The sequence below is a fragment of the Equus caballus genome, chromosome 17 (genome assembly GCF_041296265.1).
Source record: "Equus caballus isolate H_3958 breed thoroughbred chromosome 17, TB-T2T, whole genome shotgun sequence".
NCBI classification, from domain to species: Eukaryota; Metazoa; Chordata; class Mammalia; order Perissodactyla; family Equidae; genus Equus; species Equus caballus.
Genome location: NC_091700.1, coordinates 45805758 through 45826356, shown reverse-complemented (window position 1 = coordinate 45826356; position 20599 = coordinate 45805758). Strand labels below are relative to the sequence as shown.

General features: G+C 37.4%; 1 protein-coding gene across 1 annotated transcript in view; it reads left to right on the top strand.

The window, feature by feature from the left end:
• The window catches only part of GTF2F2 (general transcription factor IIF subunit 2), a 147728-nt gene that overhangs the window by 81669 nt on the left and 45460 nt on the right, over positions 1 to 20599 (top strand). The window contains exon 5 of the mRNA XM_001491491.7: positions 4894 to 4975. Coding sequence (XP_001491541.1) covers positions 4894 to 4975 — 82 coding nt within the window. The remainder of the gene's footprint in view (positions 1 to 4893; positions 4976 to 20599) is intronic.

Here is a 20599-nt window from a genome sequence, read left to right as displayed (position 1 = left end):
GACTGTATTCATTTATTATTTCTAAAAGCTTTTTAGTGGATTCTTTAGGGTTTTCTATATATAAAATCATGTCATCTGCAAATGGGGAGTTTCACTTCTTCCTTTCCAATTTGGATCTCTTTTATTTCTTTTTCTTGCCTGATTGCTCTAGCTAAGACTTTCAATACTATGTTAAATAAGAGTAGTGAAAGTGGGCATCCTTGTCTACTTCCTGTTCTTAGAGGGATAGCTTTCAGTTTTTCTCCATTGAGAATGATATTAGCTGTTGGTTTGTCATATATGGCCTTTATTATGTTGAGGTATTTTCCTTCACCCATTTTATTTGGAGATTTTTTCGTAAATGGATGCTGTATCTTTTCAAATGCTTTCTCTGCATCTATTGAGATGATCATGTGGTTTTTATTCTTATTTTGTTAATGTGGTGTGTCACATTAATTTGAATGTTGAACCATCCCTGCATCCCTGGAATAAATCCCACTTGATCAGGGTGTGTGATCTTTTTAATGTATTATTGTGTTCAATTTGCCAGTATTTTGTTGAGGATTTTTACACTGATGTTCATCAGTGATATTGACCCGTAATTTTCTTTGCTTGTGTTGTCCTTGTCTGGTTTTAGTATTAGGGTAATGCTGGTTTTGTAGAATGAGTTAGGAAACTTCCCCTCCTCTTCAATTTTTTGGAAGAGTTTGAGAAGGATAGGGATTAAGTATTCTTTGAATGTTTAGTAGAATTCACCAGGGAAGCCATCTGGTCCTGGACTTTTATTTTTTGGGAGGTTTTTGATTGCTGTTTTGATCTCTTTATTGATGATTGGTCTATTCAGATTCTCTATTTCTTCTTGATTCAGTTTGGGAAGGTAGTATGAGTCTAAAAATTTATCCATTCCTTCTAGATTATCCAATTTGTTGGTGTATAGCTTTTCATAATATTCTCTCAGAATCTTTTTATTTCTGAGGTGTCCATTGTAATTTCTCCTGTTTCATTTCTGATTTTATTTATTTGAGGTTTCTCTCTTTTTTTCATGGTGAGTCTAGCTAAAGGTTTGTCAAATGTCTGTCTTAAAACCTCTGTAAACCTTAACAAATTCTACTTTGTACAGTAGGAGCCCACATTCCACATGGAAAGACCAGTAGTCGTCAGTTAAATTCAAAGGTGACGAATCATAAAATGATATCAATATGGATTCCTACTGCTTTAAACATTCTATCTTAAAACTTGTAAATGTACATTTAGTTATCAATGTGCATGTAGGTCAAGGCCTTTGCTTTCGGTATAGGATGCTGATTGAGTCATCTGCTTTCTCTTTCTTGTGAAAATTAAACCTATAATTTAGTTTAGATTTTTAATTTTGGTTTCTTTAAGGATCAAGAATTTAGACACTGTAAAACAATACAAATACAGAATCCTTCTAGACTTTTATGTTTCTTCTAGTCTCCGCTTATCTCCCCAATACCTAATTTGACCGTAGTTTTGTGTTTTTTGCTGAGGAATGTTCACCCTGAGCTAACGTCTGTTGCCAGTCTTCCTCTTTTTGCTTGTGGAGGATTCACCCTGAAACAAGATCTGTGCCAGTCTTCTTCTGTTTTGTGTGTGGGTTGCTGTCACAGCATGGCTGCCAGCGAGTGGTGTAGGTCTGCTGGGCTACTGAAGTGGAGCATGCCAAACTCAACCCCTAGGCCACAGGGCCGGCCCTGACAGTAGTCTTTTTAGCAGCTTACCTGTTTATCAAGTTTTACCAAAGCATTAAAGCTAGTTTTCATAGAAATATCTCCCTTCCCCATACTCATAATTAATGGGATTATGTAATATATAATCAAATTGCATAATTACTAACAGAGTAAAACTAGCATAAACAAGTTCTAGCATAGTTTGAGCAGAAGTGTGTGGGAGTACTGGAGATTAACCTACTGCCCACTAGTGTATAGCGAGCTGTAGGCATCTGTCACTATATTTAAAAGGAGGAGAATTGAGAGCCTTGGTAATCTAGAAGTGAGTTAATTGAAGATCTGTCAAAAGTGTTCTAGTGTATTAAAATGATTTATATACCTGTCTTACCATCCTACTAGACCAGCAGCTCTCAAAATGTGATCTGGAAACCACTGGGTAGAGGGATCCCTGAGACCTTTCAAGGGGTCTGTGAAATCAAAACTATTTTCATAGTAATACCAAGCCTTTTTGCCTTTCTCACTCTGATTTTTCTAAACATTCCTCAGTTTTAGCTTCGAACATGGTAAATATCAATAGATAAAACTCACATAAATGAAAGCTCTTTGGGGGTGCTCAGTACTTTTTAGGATATATGCCACAGACTGTGAGTGGCTGCACCAGACTGTGCTCCTTGAGGGCAGGAGCCATGTTTTATTTATCTGTGTTATTCCTGATGTGTTCTTGCATTATCTTTTACATGAAAGGCACTCAGTAAATATTTGATAAATGTATGAGCAGAAGAACGGATTATTTTCAAGTATTTATGGTCTTTCAAACTGGGCCAACCAAGTGGTTTTAAATAAGGGTTCCTGAATTAATGAATGTGATCTATAATTATCAGCAGTGGTGTGCAAGTGAGTGCTTTCAAATGCTTTAAAAGTAAAATGTAATATTTAATATCTTTCCCTGAAACCTCAAGCAATGTTTTGAAGAAGAAAAGAAGCATGGTTTAGTGGAAAGAATATGAAAACATGTTCTTGTGAGGCTTTAATAAGTGTGCGAAGGCTTTCAATCTTTCTTAGGGGGCTGTATCATAAGTAAATTGGCTTTTTAAAATTTATATAAGGGGAAAAGGGGAAACAAGTGAATAGAGATGTGGGGTTATTTAAGAGCACCAATTGGTAGAAAAATTCCTGGCTGATGATTAAGACTTTTCTTTTCACTTGAGAAACATTTGAAAGCTATTTTAGGCTTAAGAAGAGGAGATGATGGACAGAAAATTGTGGTTTGGGGCAGTGAATTTTACTGCTTTGTGTGAGTGACCTTGATTGAGGAATAGTGATAAGAGTGGTGGCCACGCGGAAGTGGGCAGGTGCTTTAGCTGCTTCTTACCCCTGCCCGTGTTACATGGAGAATGTTGACAGCAGAAAACTGGAAAAAGTCAATTCACCCTGGCCGCTGGAGTCGGTACTGCTCAATAAGTGGGGGACATTCACAGGTAGTATTAAAAGGTCGCTCTTTTAGTATTCGACATTAATAAACACATGGATATATAACTAAATTATTATCAGGGATGGTATTCTAGATTTATTTTGTTTTTTAAAAAGGATTAATTTATGTTTCAGTAGTGGACTTTTCTCATGCATTTAAGGCACTTTATACATGAAGATTTCCCAAATCTTGCTATTGTTCTGAGAAGTGTTTTTCTTGATAGAACTTTCGGCTTCAGTGGAGAGGCAAACTTGAATATAAGATTTGTTTTTGCTTTAAGAAAATTCATATTTTAATCTTAATCTTATTAAATTCAGTAATGAGAGAAAATTATTTTTAGATGTTTAAACTTAAATTTAATGTAATTAATTATGGCCTTTTTATTATTTCCTTCCTGGTCTATTTTGGTGTAAGGTAAGCATGCTTCTCATCATTGCTCTTTGCAGTCATCTGGCAGCCTATACTTGAGATTTGTTGCATATTTGCATTGAGAGACACTTGAACTATTGAATCACACAGTGTGCTCAGAGGTAGTACTTAGGGGCTACAATAAGGAATCCTCTAGATTTTGGAGACAACGTCAAGAAAGGTCACCATAATGAAGATTTTCTAGTATAAATCATGTAGGCGTGATTCTGTCTGCACTCTATGTTTTGGTCAGTTTATCCGTCTCCCCCAGTGAACTGTATGCCTCTTGAAGATATTACTGTATCTTAATCATCTTTGATTCCACAATACCTAGATGGTGCCCTTCACACAGTAGGCATTCAGTTAATGTTAGTGGAATGCATGAAGTCATTTATTCTGAAGTGACAAATCATAAATTTGCTGATGAGCCAGAGGAATCCTTGAATCTCTTCTCAAAACCTGAGTGAATTCTCACGGCAGTATGACTGGAACCATAGCTGTTCCTAACCATAGTTGTACATTTCCAAACTGTAGTAAAGCTGATGCCATCATGGGCAGTCATCTATGTATTATCAAATAAGATAAGGTCTCTAAAGTGATTTTACCACAATGCTTGGGGCCTGATAGGCAAACAGTAGGTGCTAACTTTTGTTTCTGTTTTCTGTTTCTGTTGAATTTTGTGTCAGAGTTACCATAAGAATTCTTACTAATGGTAGGAAATCTTGCCCTTCTGTTTGGACAAAATTTCATAGCAGTTAAAGCTCTAGTTTGGACACACCCAAATTAATAGTTCTCCTGGAAAATAGAAGTCAGAGCAACTGACAGGCAGAACTGGTACACAGGATAACTTAGACAATGGACCTGCCCAGTTTCACAGTATTTTCTAGGCTAGCTGTTCTAGTCACAGTGTATTCTAGAATTTTATTTGTGTGTGTGTGTGTATGATTTAGTGGTTTAGACTAATTGTGTTTTCAGAAGTTACTTCTCTGTCAAAGATGATATAGCCTCCACAGCCTGCAGATTTTTTTAATGTGATTTTATGCCCCCTTAAGCCACTCTCTTTAGAAAGATCTTAGTGTATAAAAGCTGTTGTTGTCAAGGAGCTGTGGCAGCCCGATAAACAAATCTGACAGGAGCCCAGTTTTGTACTAGCCAAGAATAAGGTTTTTTTAATTATTACTCTGACCACTGATACTACTATAAACTTAAAAGTATTCCTTTTGTTTCCTTGCTTTTTATTATTCATTATGTTTGATTGTAGTCATTATTACTATTTCAAAACACAATCTTGAAAATGATACATGTTATCTCTGACTACATTTGTTAATCTTTTTCTTTCTATTCAAGATAAGCTTTCATTGGAAGGAATAGTGGTACAAAGAGCCGAATGCCGACCTGCTGCCAGTGAAAACTACATGAGATTAAAGAGGTTGGTGTTTTTTAACTTTAAAATAATACCTGATACTTCTTTTTTGGGATTGAAATACATATATTAGATTGCCTATTGATTGCCTGAAAATTATGGTTATTATTGAAAATGTTTTCTTCAAAGGCTATTTGGGTTTAAAACCAAGTAAGAACAAACTTCCAGTTATAATATAAAGAAGTCACGGGAATGTAATGCACAGCATGCTATAGGCAATAATACTGTATTACATATCGGAAAGTTGCTAAGAGAGTAGATCTTAAAGGTTCTCATCACAAGGAAAAAACTTTTGTAACTATATATGGTGACAGATGTTAATTAGACTTATTGGGGTGATCATTTCTCAGTGTACATAATTTTTGAGTCATTATGTTGTGTACCTGAAACTGATACATTATATTCACTTATACTTCAATTAAAAAAAACATCTGAGTAAGAGTTTCTTTGGCAAGGGACCTTTCACAACTTGGGCTGTTTATTTGGGATATTTTAGGCTACTGTGTTAATATAACCTGGAATCAAACTTTTTGAAGTTCTTTTTCTAGTTGCCTTTATAAATCTTGATTCTCTAAGACATTTAATGAGATCTTAGTAGTTTTTTATTTTCAAAGACTATAACTTTCTCCTAGTGAATATGAATGTAAAATACTATACTATACAAAGCAAGTATAGTTGCTAGAATATCATCCTTTCCTCATGATCGATGGAGAGCTTTTTATAAACTTAGTACTTTGTTAGAGAGTTTGCTTCAGGGCCCCCTCCTCCATTTTTGTGTGTGGTTAACATTTTATAATTAATATTTAAAGATGATTGCAAATTCTTGATACTCCAAGTTTTATGACTTTCAAAGAGCCAGCAGTTTTTTAAACCCTGAAAACAATGTATTATACTTGTTTTATAGTTTATATTGAATGTATTTCAACCCCATGTAGTTTAGAATTAGAGGTTCATTCATTCATTCAGCACTTACTTTGTGAAAGAGTGCACAAAACAGACAGAAATGGTGCCCTGGTGGAGCTGACGTTGTAGCAGATGTAGCCCCGCAGGACTGGCAGTCGAGAACACACTGTTCGAGTGGTCGTAGCAGCCTCTCTGCGTGTCAGTGTTCTCATCTGTGAAAGAGCCTGGCTGAGCTAGATTGTCTCTAAATTTCACATCATCGTTTTAATTTTTCCCCTTTTCTCAATTAGGTTAGAGTCTGTGTTTCGGGAATGAAACAAAGAGACTGATTTTCTTGTCCAGTAATTCCTCCAATTTAAATGCCTCCCTAGGGCAAGTAAAAGGGTGACAATCAAAATGAAAATTTTTTATAACAGAAAATAACTTTGGAACACAGGCAGAAGATGTTTCTCTCTGTCTATAAAGTTTATTATATAATACAAGTCTTTTTGAAGATTTATCTTCTTCAAATAACTACTGAAATTGGAAAATGCAAAATCTGGTTACTGAGCTGCTTGCCAAGATCTTTTTCTCTGGTCTTAATTTTCTTTAAAGGTTTCTAAAGATTTCTGATGATGAGATCAGGCAAGTCACCTACTGTGTTTATGAAATGGCTGCTTTTTTCTTACCAAAAAAGAAATTAAAATTGTTTAGCCTTTGGAGTATGCTGAACGACCAACCATTACATATTTCAGTTACTTAAATGACTTAAAGAAACAGGGTGATTCAGGAAATGATAATCATGTTAGTTTCATAAGATAGATGATACATGACGTAAGTCTTGAAGGCTGAGATTTATTTGAACAAGTGGAAAAAGACAGGAGTTAAGAACTTCCTAAACAGAGAGACATGCATGCACAAAGACTCGGGAAAGACATTAAGGACCTGTGTGTAGTTCTGCAAGCCTGGAATGCAGGATTTGTTTGAGGCAGAATAAATAGAAGCTCCAATCCAGGCCTCCTTTTTGAACTCCAAACTCATATATCCTGTTGGATATATAAAGAAAAGCCTGGTTGCATGTTCAATAGACATTTCAGATATGTCAAAAACTGAACTCCTGGCGCCAGCCCCATGGTGTAGTGGTTAAGTTCAGCGTACTCTGCTTTGGCTGCCCAGGTTCACAGGTTTGGATCCCAGGCGTGGACCTACACCTCTTGTCAGCCATGCTGTGGCAGCAGCCCACATATAAAATAGAGAAAGATTGGTACAGATGTTAGCTCAGGGCAAATCTTCCTTGGCAAAAAACAAAAACAAAAACTGAACTCTCAGTCTTTCCTCCAAAACTGGCTCTACCAGCTGCTAAGTCTTTCTCATCTGAGTTAATGCCAACTCTGTCCTCCCATTTCCTCAGTCCAAAAACTTTGGTTACTGTTCTTGACTCTTCTGTCACACTCCACATCCAGTGTGTCAGAACAATCTTATTGACTGTACCTTCTACACTTCTGCAGGCTAACCATTTCTCACCACCCACATGATCTGCCATTCTTTCTCACCTGGATCACTGCAGTAGCCTCCTAGAAGAGTTCCTGCTTCCACCTTTGACCCTCTGTAGTCTGTTGTTAGCACAATAGCCAGAGAGGTTCTTTTAAAAATCTGTCAAATCATGCCATTCCTCTGCTCACATGTCACCAGCAATGCTTCCTGTATTACTCAGAATAAAAGCCAAGTCCTTGCAGTTGTCTACCGGGACCTACATGATACCCCTACAGCTGCCTCCCCCTTCTCCCCATCCTCATCTCCTTCTCTCCCCCTCATTCACTCTGCCCCAACCATACTGCCATCCTAACACTTCATGAGCACTCCAGGTGCACTTCCGTATTAGGACCTTTGCACTGGACAGTCTTTTCTGCCTGGAACATGCTTTCTCCAGATTACTGCATGGCTTGCCTGCTCACCTCTTTCAAGTCTCTTCTCAAATTCTACTTTTTCAGTAAGGCCTACCCTGACCACTCTCCTTCCGTCTATACTTGTTTTTTCTTCATAGCATATATCACCTCCTAATATACTATATAATTTGCTTACTTATGTTCATTGCCAACTTTGCCCCAGTGCAGGTTAAGCTCCCATGGTTTATTTTTTGTTTTCTCTTTTTGTGTGTGCCTATTTTGTTCACTCATACACCACCCTCCCGCCTCCCGCCAAGTGTCTAGAATAGTTCATGCTATGGAGTGGGTAGTCAATAAATGTTTGTTGAGTAAATGAATGACAAGAGATAATGTTAAAAATGTTAGTCTTATATACTTGTTAAAGAGTCTTATATGCTATGGTAAGACATTTGGGCTTTCTGTGCTATGGCTGTTAGGGAGGCACTGAAGAATTTTAAGCTGGATGGATGGCGAAGGGATGTATATTTTAGATAGGTCATTCTGGCCATAGTGTAAAGACTGACGGCAGAAGGATAAGCTAGAGGCTGATGTAATAACCCGGGTACAAGATGTCTGAATGACTGGACAAGGTGGTTCTAGTCAGAAGGGAGATGAGAAACCAGGTTTTGAGGATATTTGGAGGAAGAGCTGACAGGACTTGATGAACTCATCTCAAACTTCAGTGGTTGTGTGACAGGGAATTTTTCTAGGACCAGACTGATGGTGGTGGCCCTTGTGTTGTGGCCTTGGTGCACTTCCTGCTGTGAATCCCCAGATTGGCTCCATACTATCTTGTTTGTTGCACCGGACAGTTTACACTGATGAAGGGAGAGGGATCAGGGAGTTCTTGTAGTCCTCATGTCCATTTTAGTTTAGATCCTGGTTCCAGTTTATATAAAAACTTAAAGAAGCAGAAAGTACCTAAACTGCAAGAAGAGTCCCAATGGGTAAATTATTGAAATAGGAAAGTAATCTAAGTAATAAGTTGTCTCTCATGTGTTTTGCTTGTCATTATTCAACATTTTTGAATGCCTGCTGTGCTCACTAAAGTAAGGCTTAATTTTAAAAAATCACTAGATACCATTCTTGCTCCAGAGAGTTTACAGTCTTTGAACCTGAGGAAACACACACACGGGATTGTCTAAAAAAATCTATTTCCTGGGGCTGGCCCCGTGGCCGAGTGGTTAAGTTCGTGCGCTCCGCTGCAGGCGGCCCAGTGTTTCGTTGGTTCGAATCCTGGGCGCGGACATGGCGCTGCTCATCAAACCACGCTGAGGCAGCGTCCCACATACCACAACTAGAAGAACCCACAACGAAGAATATACAACTACGTACCGGGGGCTTTGGGGAGAAAAAGGAAAAAAAAAAAAATAAAATCTTTAAAAAAAAAAAAAAAAATCTATTTCCTGACAATATAGTAGGGGGAGGAATAGAAATGTGGTGGTGCTATTGATATAAAATGGAAAGTCAGGTTTCTGGATGTAAGTGACATCAAAATAGAAGTGTTTGAGAACAGAATTGGCAATTCATTACTTAAGACATCTTATACGTAGATATTTCACACATATGCTTCAAGTTTTTCACAGCCTCTTTCTGGCTCCCTGCTCTTTAATGACATTCAGGCATTTTGATAATCTGGCTCTTGTCTCACTTTTCTCATTTTCAGCTATTCTCCTGCACATAGATATGAGATAGTTTTATTGCATTACGAGTTATCCCAGATGTGTAGGCACTTTGACCTCTTTGGCCTTTGTTTTGTGCTGCATCCTCTGCCTCGAATACCTTATCTGCCTTCTGCCAAGATCCTTCTGAGCCTTTAAAACCAACCCAAGTGTCACTTGCTCAGTGAAATCTTCTCATAGCTTCCACTGCCCTCTCCAGTTAGGATCTCCCCTCCTCCTTTTCTACATTCCCACATACTTGTTTATTCTTCTTTAATGATATATAAATGTCTATGTTTTCTACCCTTTAGGTGTATGTAGTTGCGTCTTCTACAAGATTATGAACTTCATAAGAACAGGGACTGTGAGTTTTGTTTTCTTCCTTCTTTCCTTTCTACTCTCCCTCCTTTCTTTCCTTTCTGTGTTCTCAGCACTTAGCATAATGCATTACAAATAATAAATATCCAAGAGTATTCATTGGGTTGAAATGGATTGAAATAGAAAGAAGAGGCAAACCTTGGTACAGAAACATAAGAATCAGCAGTGTTCAGCTTCTTTATTTTTTTTTTACTCAGAACTGCATTTGAAACCTGAACTTGATTTTTCATATGCACATGTACACACACGCATATCTTGCTTTGAGAAGGGGAAAGTGATTATAAAACAAATACAGAAGCATTTCATCAGCAATAAAAAAGTTCAAAATATAAAGTAAGAATTGAGTAGTCTTCCATTTACAGAGGACTAGAAGAAAAAGCCTTTTTATCAAAGAAGACCTTTCTTTCTTTGCTTAACTTAGTGAGGTTTTTTTTCCCCTTTAATCAGTGAGTTTTTACTATATTTTAGGAAATGGCAGGTAAACTACACTCTTAGTAACATAAATGGGTATATTGCAAAGTGTATTTTATGTTTATAAATAATACTGTTTAAGAATGATCAGTGTTACTTTAGTGGGAATTTAATTTTAGTAGTAAATTCTTATTATAGATCTCTGCTATTTTAGCTGATAAATTAGCCAGATGTTATAAGAATTATAACTGCCATGTTAATCAAATGTAAGTAACATTCTGTTAGTTTGTAGAGTCTTCCATTTAATTAGTATTGCAGTAAACCCAAGAAATATGTAAACTCTTAAATCGATGGAATTCAGGCCAAGAAAGAAATTAATCTAGCAGTGTAATTTTCTTTTGGCCAATCCTATTGCATAATATAAAATCCTGCAAGAATCCATTTAGCCACCAAGAAAACCTTAAAAACAAAAGGAAAAACATTCCACTGCTTCTGTCTATTACTTTCTCTGTCTGACATAAATTTGGATGGATTTGAATGATGTGTTATTAGGAGGAAATTTATTTTGAGTTGGTAAATGTAGTTACTATCAGCTCATATCTGATTTACTAATTAAAATTTATTTAATTTATGTTGTTTTATTAAGTGTAACTTTAAGCATCTTGAGTTTTTCATTAATAGTCAAATGATAAATTATATAATCACCCTGTTTATAGTTCATATTGTACTTTGTTAAATTTAAAGGGACATAAATGTAAAACAATCATCCTAATATGTGTTTTCTTGTAGGAAAATCATAGTAAGAGGAAAATATATGGCTTTTTAACTTCTGCATGTTTATGTCACCAACTCATCTAGAAATAGTTGTCTCAGAAGTTTTTATTTTTAATTCTTTTAGTGTTTGTGAATTTTCTTCAAAAACCTAAGAAAAGCCTTTCTCTCTGGGAACAGAACATTGGCTGTGGAGGGGTGGAGAGGAGAAAAATCAGAACCTTTTCTAAGACACTAGACAGCAGGAAGCAAGTTGTAATTCACATTCCTTCCTGGGGAAGGGTTACCATTGCTGTACCTTCCTAGATTCCTGATGGCCCATATTACAGTAAAAGATGCCTTCGAGTGTCTTATTATAAGGGAAGAGGAAAGGACTTTCTCATTCAGTAGATCTTTATGTAATTTGTGGGTGATGTGATTCATGTGGATGAACTAGATTTATGCCGACAGAAGTTTCTGCAAATAAAATCCTTGCTTAACACCATAACACCGTTGAAGCATTCTCTTCTCACTACTTTTAAACTAGTATTTGAATGTATTTAGTACTTGTAATTTTGACTCTTCTTCCATATATAAATTTCATAAAGAATAATTATTTTCATAAGTGATCTTTCTTATATATTAGGATGATTACCTTATAGCTATGTCCCTTTATATTTAGAAAAAGAAGTACAAGACGAATTATAAATAGAGTAATCATGTAATTTATTGTTCAAAACAGATACTTTTGAAAATGAAAGCAGGCATTAACCAGAGCGGATGCCACACTGAGACAAGTGTAAACTGTTCGAGATAAACTGGGTTGTAAGATTATCCTTGTCATGAATAGCTTGGATACACTAAAATGCTAACCTTTTAAAATGAGATCTAAAAGATAAGAGTCAAATAGTGAAAGTGCTGCTGGTTAGGAAATGTATTCTAGACATTCTAGACTAGAGCAAACTGCTATGACTGAACATAAACTGTCATTCATCTTTGTTCTAACGGTTTTATGTTCAATAAATGCAGGTAGAGTAATTGACCAAAAACCAGCATTTTAAAGTTAAGAACTTACAGTTATACCTTGATTAATGAATCTGTCCCGAATTAATACTCTTAAAAATGCATTTAGCTGTGTTTAAGATTCAAATTATAAGTCCTGAGAGGCAATATTGCCATGTGGTGATGTTTCTGCAAAGCCTCACAGCTTTGTAGGATAAAAATACCTCAGTACACAATTTCTCTTTGTTCACTCACAGTTGAAAATCAACAAGGCTAACCTTGGGCAAAACTGTGAAGTATGGAAAGTTTATCTTTATTATTTGGCATCTCCTTTTTTTTTTTTTTACCTCTTTTTCTCCTTAGTAATGTCTGTCTTTAGGCATCTACTTTTTATTCAGTTGTGATCTTTTTTATTCTATCAATTCTGAATAATTTTTAAGAATGAATGGGCATGAGTCAAACTGGGCATTTGATTTTAAACCTTTTATTACTAAATGTGAAATAATAGCCATTAGATTACCTGTTAAGGTATTTGAGTAGGCAGATTTTTTTCCATGGAAAAGGAAGAAAAGTCACTGAAATTATGCTGTTTATATTTTGGCCCCAAACCCAAACTCGAGTAGTTCTTTAATTTTGCGGGGGAACTTGTCATAAGGACAACCATCTCTGCTTCCTGGGCCAAGTGGGTAGGTTGGCCTGTCTGCATTCTTTGGAGATGTGTTCTGAAGATTTAAAACTTGCTGCTGAATGTGGCCCACAGAGATGGCCAGATTCCCTTAGGCAGGATCAGGACCATCATTACTAGTCCATATGGTGCCTTTGTTCAAATTTTTAAAAGATGGTCCTTCATCAAGTGTTTTTATCTTTATCAGTCAGAAAATAATGGTAATTTTCAGATTTTGTTAAACAAGACATTACTGCCATCTGCCAGAAAATTGTCACAATAATTATACAGATCTTTGCTGTCTCTGATGTGAATGTGCCCCTTCAATGTGGCACCATTGTGTACTGCAAACCGGCAAACCTCTCCAATTTGCTGCAGGCCTACATGTCCTATTTTCTTACCAACTGGCTTAAAATTTAAGTTGCTTGCCTGGTCCTCGCAGGCACTGGAATTTTCAGCCCTTGGTCTATGATTCCCTGAAGTGCTTGAAGACTAAGGAAAGATACCAATGTTCCTTTATTGGGAAATGAGGCTCCCATTTAATACGTTGAATCAGTAGGAATGATAATAATCAAGCCTTTAGCTTATTACTAGGAGGAGCTAATTTAGACTTTGGGATGATCAGGCTTTAAATACTCTTAATAGTTTGTCAAAGTACAAGAAGACCTGACTTATACACACCTTACATAGTATCCCTCTTGCTTGAGACTCTAATGTACAATTGTCTGGGATGTATTGTAAAGAAAATTTGAGGGGCTGGCCCTGTTGCTGAGTGGTTAAGTTCGTGCGCTCCGCTTCGGCAGCCCAGGGTTTCGCTGGTTCGGATCCTGGGCGCAGACATGGCACCGCTCATCAGGCCATGCTGAAGTGGCGTCCCACATGCCACAACTAGAAGCACTCACAACTGGAATATACAACTGTGTACCGGGGGGCTTTGGGGAAGAGAAGAAGAAGAAAAAAGAAGAAGATTGGCAACAGATGTTAGCTCAGGTGCCAATCTTTAAAAAAAAAAAAAAAGGAAAACTTGAATTTTTAAAAAGAACCCTTGAATTTGTAAGTAGAGAAAGAGAAGATATTGTTTAAAATTTTTAAAAGACTACTTAGGGGAACTGATTTTCAGGCAGGACAGGTTAGCCTGCGTGGTAGGTCGCCCACTCTTAAATGGGTTCATATTATATTAATTAGATGTTCATTTTAGTTACTTTCTTTTTTAATCTTATTTCCATTTTCACAAATGAGAAAACGGAGTTGTAGAGAGGTTAAGTGATTTGCCCAAGCTCACAGGTTGTAAATGGCAAAGCTGGAATTTGAACCCAGATCTGATTGATTCCAGTGCATTAGATGATGGCCTGCCTCTTCTCGCCTTAGTAGTTTCAAAAGGTTGCCTGGCTTATCAGTAGGAAAAGGGAAGGGAGCTTGTTCTCTTTCTCTCCTTTCTTGTATTGGATGATCCTTGCCCTAATACTCCACAACTTAAACTAATATTGTTAGTACCGTGGTGCATTACATTATGCAATAAACAGGATAACACAGGATTTATATAAGATACATATCTGCTTCATTGTTTTGGTTTAGAATTTTTATCCAATTTCAGATCCTACAACTTAAAAGTGAACTTCGATAGCATAACTTAATTAAATTTCAAAGGTCCATATTTCTGCAGGAGAGAAGTATCATATTAACTGATTTTACATGTCTATGGAATTTATTATTTTTCTTTTGTGAATTTTATGTGAAATCTGTAATGCTTTGGTTAGTTTTGTGTTTTGGTTTTTTTTTGAGGAAGATTAGCCCTGAGCTAACATCTGCCTCCAATCTTCCTCTTTTTGCTGAGGAAGACTGGCCCTGAGCTAACATCCGTGCCCGTCTTCCTCTACTTTATATGTGGGATGCCTACCACAGCATGGCTTGCCAAGCGGTGCCATGTGTGCACTTGGGATCCGGGACCGGCGAACCCCCGACCGCGAAAGTGGAACGTGAGAACTTAACCGCTGCGCCACCGGGCTGGCCCCTGTTTTTTGTTTTTTTTTTAAAAGATTGGCACCTGAGCTAACAACTGTTGACAATCTTTTTTTTTTTCCCTGCTTTTTCTTCCCAAAGCCCCCCAGTATATAGTTGTATATTTATTTTAGTTGTGGGTCCTTCTTGTTGTGCTATGATGTGGGATGCCACCTCAACATGACCTGATGAGCTGTGCCATGTCTGCACTCAGGATCCAAACTAGTGAAACCCTGGGCCACCGAAGTGGAGCGTGCAAACTTAACCACTTGGCCACAGGGCCGGCCCTGCTTTGGGTAGTTTTGATGAACTAGTTGTGTGCAGTTTTGAAGATCTCCTTCTCTTTAATATACCCTAGTATTACAGTTGTCCTATACTGTGTACTGATTTTTTTTATGACTTTGGAGGCCTCAGAATGTCTCAAACCCTCTTCTTGTAATGTGTTATGTGTTTGAGGAAAACTGAAAGGATGGAATTAGTAATAATGTTCAGGCAGAAACTTTTCGAACTGAAAAATAGTAGACGTGGGAAAAACAGGAAGGTGTTGGTAAGCTTATACAAGCAAAATATGCCAGTGAACATTATTCCCACGTAGCTCCATGAGGGCAAGACCTTTTGTCTCCTTTATTCACTGGTGTTTCTCTAAGGACTGGAAGAGTGCCTGGCATTTAGTAGGTGCATGATAAATATTTGTGGAATGAAAGGAGGAATGAAAGGTATGAGACTAAGGTTTTATGCGTTTTGTCTTGTAAGCTGCCCGGGACTTTGATCACAGTGAGTCATTCCTTTTTAAGCTGTTGCATGACAAGTTGATTTATCTACTTCTCTTATTTCCCCATATTTTATAGCTTCGAAGTGTCAGAACTCATTTGTTCAACAGATATTTATTTAGCATCTACTGTATAGTAAGCAGTATAGCATTAAAAAGCAGCCAGAGCTTATCTGTTTTGGGAAATGGATCATATATGGGTATTAAATAATAATTTATTATATGCAGTATGAGAGGTTGGCACAGGTGGTAAGTACCAGGTTTCAGAAAATGCTGATAGGGTAAAGTCAGAGAAAGGAGTCATGGACTTTGAATAGATAAAGAGGGGGAGGGAGAGAGTCTAGGAGGAACAGCGCACCCTAATCTGGGATGAATCAATAGGAGTGTTTAGGAAATGTAGTAGAATGGCATGGTAGGTAGAGTAGACAGAGGGATGATTGTAGGGTATTTCAGCGTTAGACCAAACAGGCAGATGACCTAATGAGTCACTGACTGAGCGTATTTCACTCTGAGGGAGGTTCCTGGGTCTCCTTTAGGGCTTTGTCCTTGGCACACTCTACGCCCTTGGTTACTGTGACTCTCTGTAATTTTCGTCGTCTTAGTCGTCCTTGTGGCTCCTGCTTATCTCTTGAATTCTTTCTCCCTTACTTTGTCTAGATAAATGATCCCATCCACTTTAAAAACACTACATGGCAACTTCAGAATTTGTATCTCCAGCCCAGACCTCTCTCCTGACCCTCATACTCACATGTATACAACATTCCCCTCGATAGCGCCATTGGATGTCTCACAGCTGTCTTAACTTCACATACCTGAAATAGAATTCTTGGTTGTTACCTCCCCTCCTACCCCTAATGCAATTCTGCCCCCAGTCTTCCCCATTTCCACTCAGTTCCTCAGGTAAAAAACCTGGGAATTATCAGTGGTTCCTTTTTTCTTGACAAGGCACATCCAGTCCATCTTCAAGTTCTGTCAGCTGTACCAACTCTCTACGCCCTGACATGCTGCTTACCACCTCGCCACTGCACTAGTCTAAGCTGCCTTCCTCACTCACCTATACAGTATTTAGGGCCGACTATGTAATTTGCAGGGCTTATTGCAAAGCAAAAATACAGAGCCCCTTGTTCATAAATTATTAAGAATTTCAGAATGGTGACAGCACTGCTTTAAATCAAGTGCAGGGCCCTTCCAAGTGCAAGCCTAGTGTGACTGCACAGGGCGCTCGCCCACGGAGCTGGCCTCCCTCTACTACGGCAGTAGCCTCCTAACTGTGGCTCCCTGCTTCCCCCTCTAGGCCGTTCTTCACATAGCGGTCAGAGTCGTTAACATAGATCAGATTCCACTTCTGGGCTTAGAATTTACAAGACCCTGCATGATCTGGCCTTCCAAACGCTACGTGATCTGATCCTGAAGCTTCTTCATCCTCTTCTCCTACCACACTCCTCTCTCATTCACTAGGGAGCAGCCAACACAGCTGATTTGTTGTCCCTCAGATAGAAGAACAGTTCCATCCCAGGGCTCTTGTTTCAGTCTAAGTACAAGTCTTTCACCAGACTTTAAGGGTCAGCCTCCTTTCCATCAGCCAGTTCTCAGGTCACATTGTAACCTCCTCAGATAGGCCTTAACTGACCACTCCTAAGTGAAATAATGTAGCCTTCTTCCCCACCCCCCCCACCTCGTTACTTGATATACCATTACCTAGTTTTATTGTATTGTTAGTACTTGTTGTGTGGCAGTATATTAATTATTAATTATGACTTACTGACAGTGTCCCTATTACCATAGTGCCCGTCACATGATAATGCTCAATAAATATTTGTTGCATGAATGAATATTTTTCGTAATCTTTTTAGCCTCTTACATTTTGGAGATTTATCTGAAGATTAACAGGAGTTTTTTTCCTGTGTTAAATTTTAATAGTTTTTTAGGTGTTTGATTAACTTATATTTAATTCACAAATATTCCAGTTAATTTTAAAATCTCAAATCACTTTTCCTTTAAAATGGTGTGTCTTTGGTATGATACACACTATATGTATTGTAGCTTGGACAAGGAATTAAAAATGCTATATTACCTGTTGAAATTAAAGTTAATATTATAGGGTGAGCAGAGTTTTCTCCTCAGAGTCAGTATTTTTCACCATAGTATCGAAGGTTTCACAGCCCAAGCTTCATAAATTTATGTAAACCCATTTGTTCATTGAGCACCTATTATGTACCAGACACTCAGGAAGAAAAAGGTAAGTAAGACATTTTCCTTGTCCTTGAGTTGCTCACTGTGGATCATTTGTTCTTTGGGTTTTGTTTTTGGGATTTTTTTTTTTTTTTTTTTTTAGGAGAATTAGCCCTGAGCTAACATCTGCCACCAATCCTCCTCTTTTTGCTGAGGAAGACTGGCCCTGAGCTAATATCCTTGCCCGTCTTCCTCTACTTTATATGTGGGACACCTGCCACAGCATGGCTTGACAAGTGGTGCATAGGTCTGCACCCAAGATTTGAACCGGCGAACCTTGGGCCACCAAAGTGGAGCACATGAACTTAACCACTGCGCCACTGGGCCAGCCCCTAATTTGTTCTTTGATATGCAGCATTCTGTGTAGTTTCAAAAGGAAAAATACTAAATCTGCTTCGTGAACTACACAAGATCTTCTAGCTTTTAACACTTTACTGCATAGACCAAAATGATGCAGTTGTATAGGAGAAACACTGGCTCACACATACACTTTATAAGGCTAAAATGAATGTGAAATATTTAAAATTAGTTTACGACTCTGTTGTTTGCCAGTACTGTCTGGTACAGACTAATTTTGGAGGGGGTGGGTGTGGTGATGGCCAAATGCTATTGTTCACAGGATTTTCAGTACTTATTACATAATTACATTGAATGCCATATGGCATTTTATTGCAGCTCATTAAATTACTAGGAGTTTAGACTTCTATTTGTGTTTTCTTTAGTGCATTTCAGTAGCACTGTTTTTTTAATATATACTTTAGATATTTCTTTTTCATAAAAATTTATCCTTCAAGATGAAAGTAATTCATAGAATACAGCACCCTGACTTCCAGCAATAATCCCATGTGGATTCTAAATCATGACTAAGTGACAGTATATATGCTATACAGTCCTTCAAATAGAGAAAATAAAAATAACTTTTGCTAACCGTGTCAAAAAAGAGATAACTGAAATTATTTTTTTCAAGAACATGTTTTAAGAATTACCTCTGTTGGTTTGGTACATTAATATCTTTTTTCTTCCTGTAACTCTAGAGAAATGAGTTGTTTCTAATAGTTGAGTTTTCCAAATGGTTCTTACTAAATTCTTTTTAAAAGTTTGTAACTTTAAAATTTTGTAATTAGCTTTAATGCATGCAAATCTTTCTAAAATATATTCCATATTGTACCTATATCCATACCTCATATTCAGAGTTTATTGGGAACATGATTTAGCCCTCCTTTAACTTGTTTTTTTCTTATAAACACCTATTTTTTAATTATGTGGTAGATGCCTTCAGATACTATCAAGAAGAGTAGGGTTATTTACTCTTTCACAAGATGGCCACAGAGTATCATGCTTTGAGTTATTTTGATTGTTTTATATAATTTTTCACTCCCCTCTTAGCAGCTATCATTTTGTCATGTTGCTGTGTTACTGTCTGTTGCAGCTCCTTCTCTTCGTTCTGATTTAGTGTTTTTAATCTCCTGTGAGCTAGGAAACCAGTTTGAAAATTCTATTAGAATGAATAATGTGTGTAAAAGAAGCCTGAATAGACTGAGCGAAGGTCTCATGGGTTCACCTATGAGTCACATGCCCAGAGCTGTCATTCTTGGCCTTCTGACATCTGTTGTGGTTACTGAGATGCTCTTTTTTGCTTCTTTCCTGGTTCTGGGTTGGCCAGGTGTCACTGTATTTAATAAATTACAAAATAGAAAATATGTAGACTCTCTCATTTTGGAACCCTTCCTTTGGGTCACTTGTTATTAACATGATACTCTTGTACCATCTATCTGAAACTCAGATGTATAATAAAGTATTGCTAATTAAATTCCCTGACATTTTCCACGGGCTTTGCTGTGAAACTGAGTCATACAACTAAATGAACTCTATTAAGCTGTTGATTGCCAAAGCTTGTTACTCTGCTCTTTATTCAAATTTCTATCATGGATGAAGCATGCAGTTTCAAAATCAGTCAAGTGTTGGCAACAAATCAAGATGTTCTGCACTCAATCCCCATATACTTTCATTAAACTTCAACATATGTTATGGGATACCTTCTTTGTCAGGCACTGTGCTAGGCACAATGTATGCCTACAATGAATAAGAAAGACAGGGTTTTTGTGTTTATGGGGCTTGTATAGTACCCAGTTGTTCTCAAACTTTGATGTGTGTATACAAATCACCTGGGAACTTTGTTAAAAATATTGATTCCAGGACCCGGCCCCCAGAGTTTTTGACACAGTAGATCTTAAGTTGGCACCAGAAATATGCAACAGGCAATCCAATGATTCTGATATAGGTGGTGCTCAGAGCACATTTTGAGAAATACTAGTCTAGCAGATACGGAATTCTTAATAAGGAGGCGCAGTTTTCAGATAATATCTGGACAAGAGCAATATAATGCTGTGTTTATAACCTGATTGCTATTCCATCTGTAATCTAAAGTATCTCAGAAGTCTATTTTTTTAAATCACCGGCTTATGTTTCTACTTGTTACCTTTATGTTGAGATAAAATGACTGAAAACTATGATTAAATCTGAGTATGGTAATTTCTCATCTCTTAAATACTCCACCAACAGTTAATCTTTTCCACAAGAATGACATTGTCCTATGACAAGCTGTCTCCCAAAGACAGCCGTTATTTGAGAGCTAGAGCAAAGGCAAAACATTTCAACCCAATGATTTCTTTAAAACTGAAATGTCGTTGAGTGCGTCTTGAAGTACGCACAAGAGATGGTGTCAGTGGGTACCCCCAGGGGAGGATCTGGATGTTTGGGGGAGACTTATTTTTAACCATACATCCTTTTGTACCTTACGAATTCTATACCATGTGATCGCATTACTAATCAGAAATAAATTTGAGAATGTATGTCATGTTGTAAACCATAGCTCCAGAGTATACTATTGGGTGTATTTCACTGTACGTCTCTTAAGCCTGCCTTTCTTTTTGACACTTTTCCCTGTGAGCATATCCT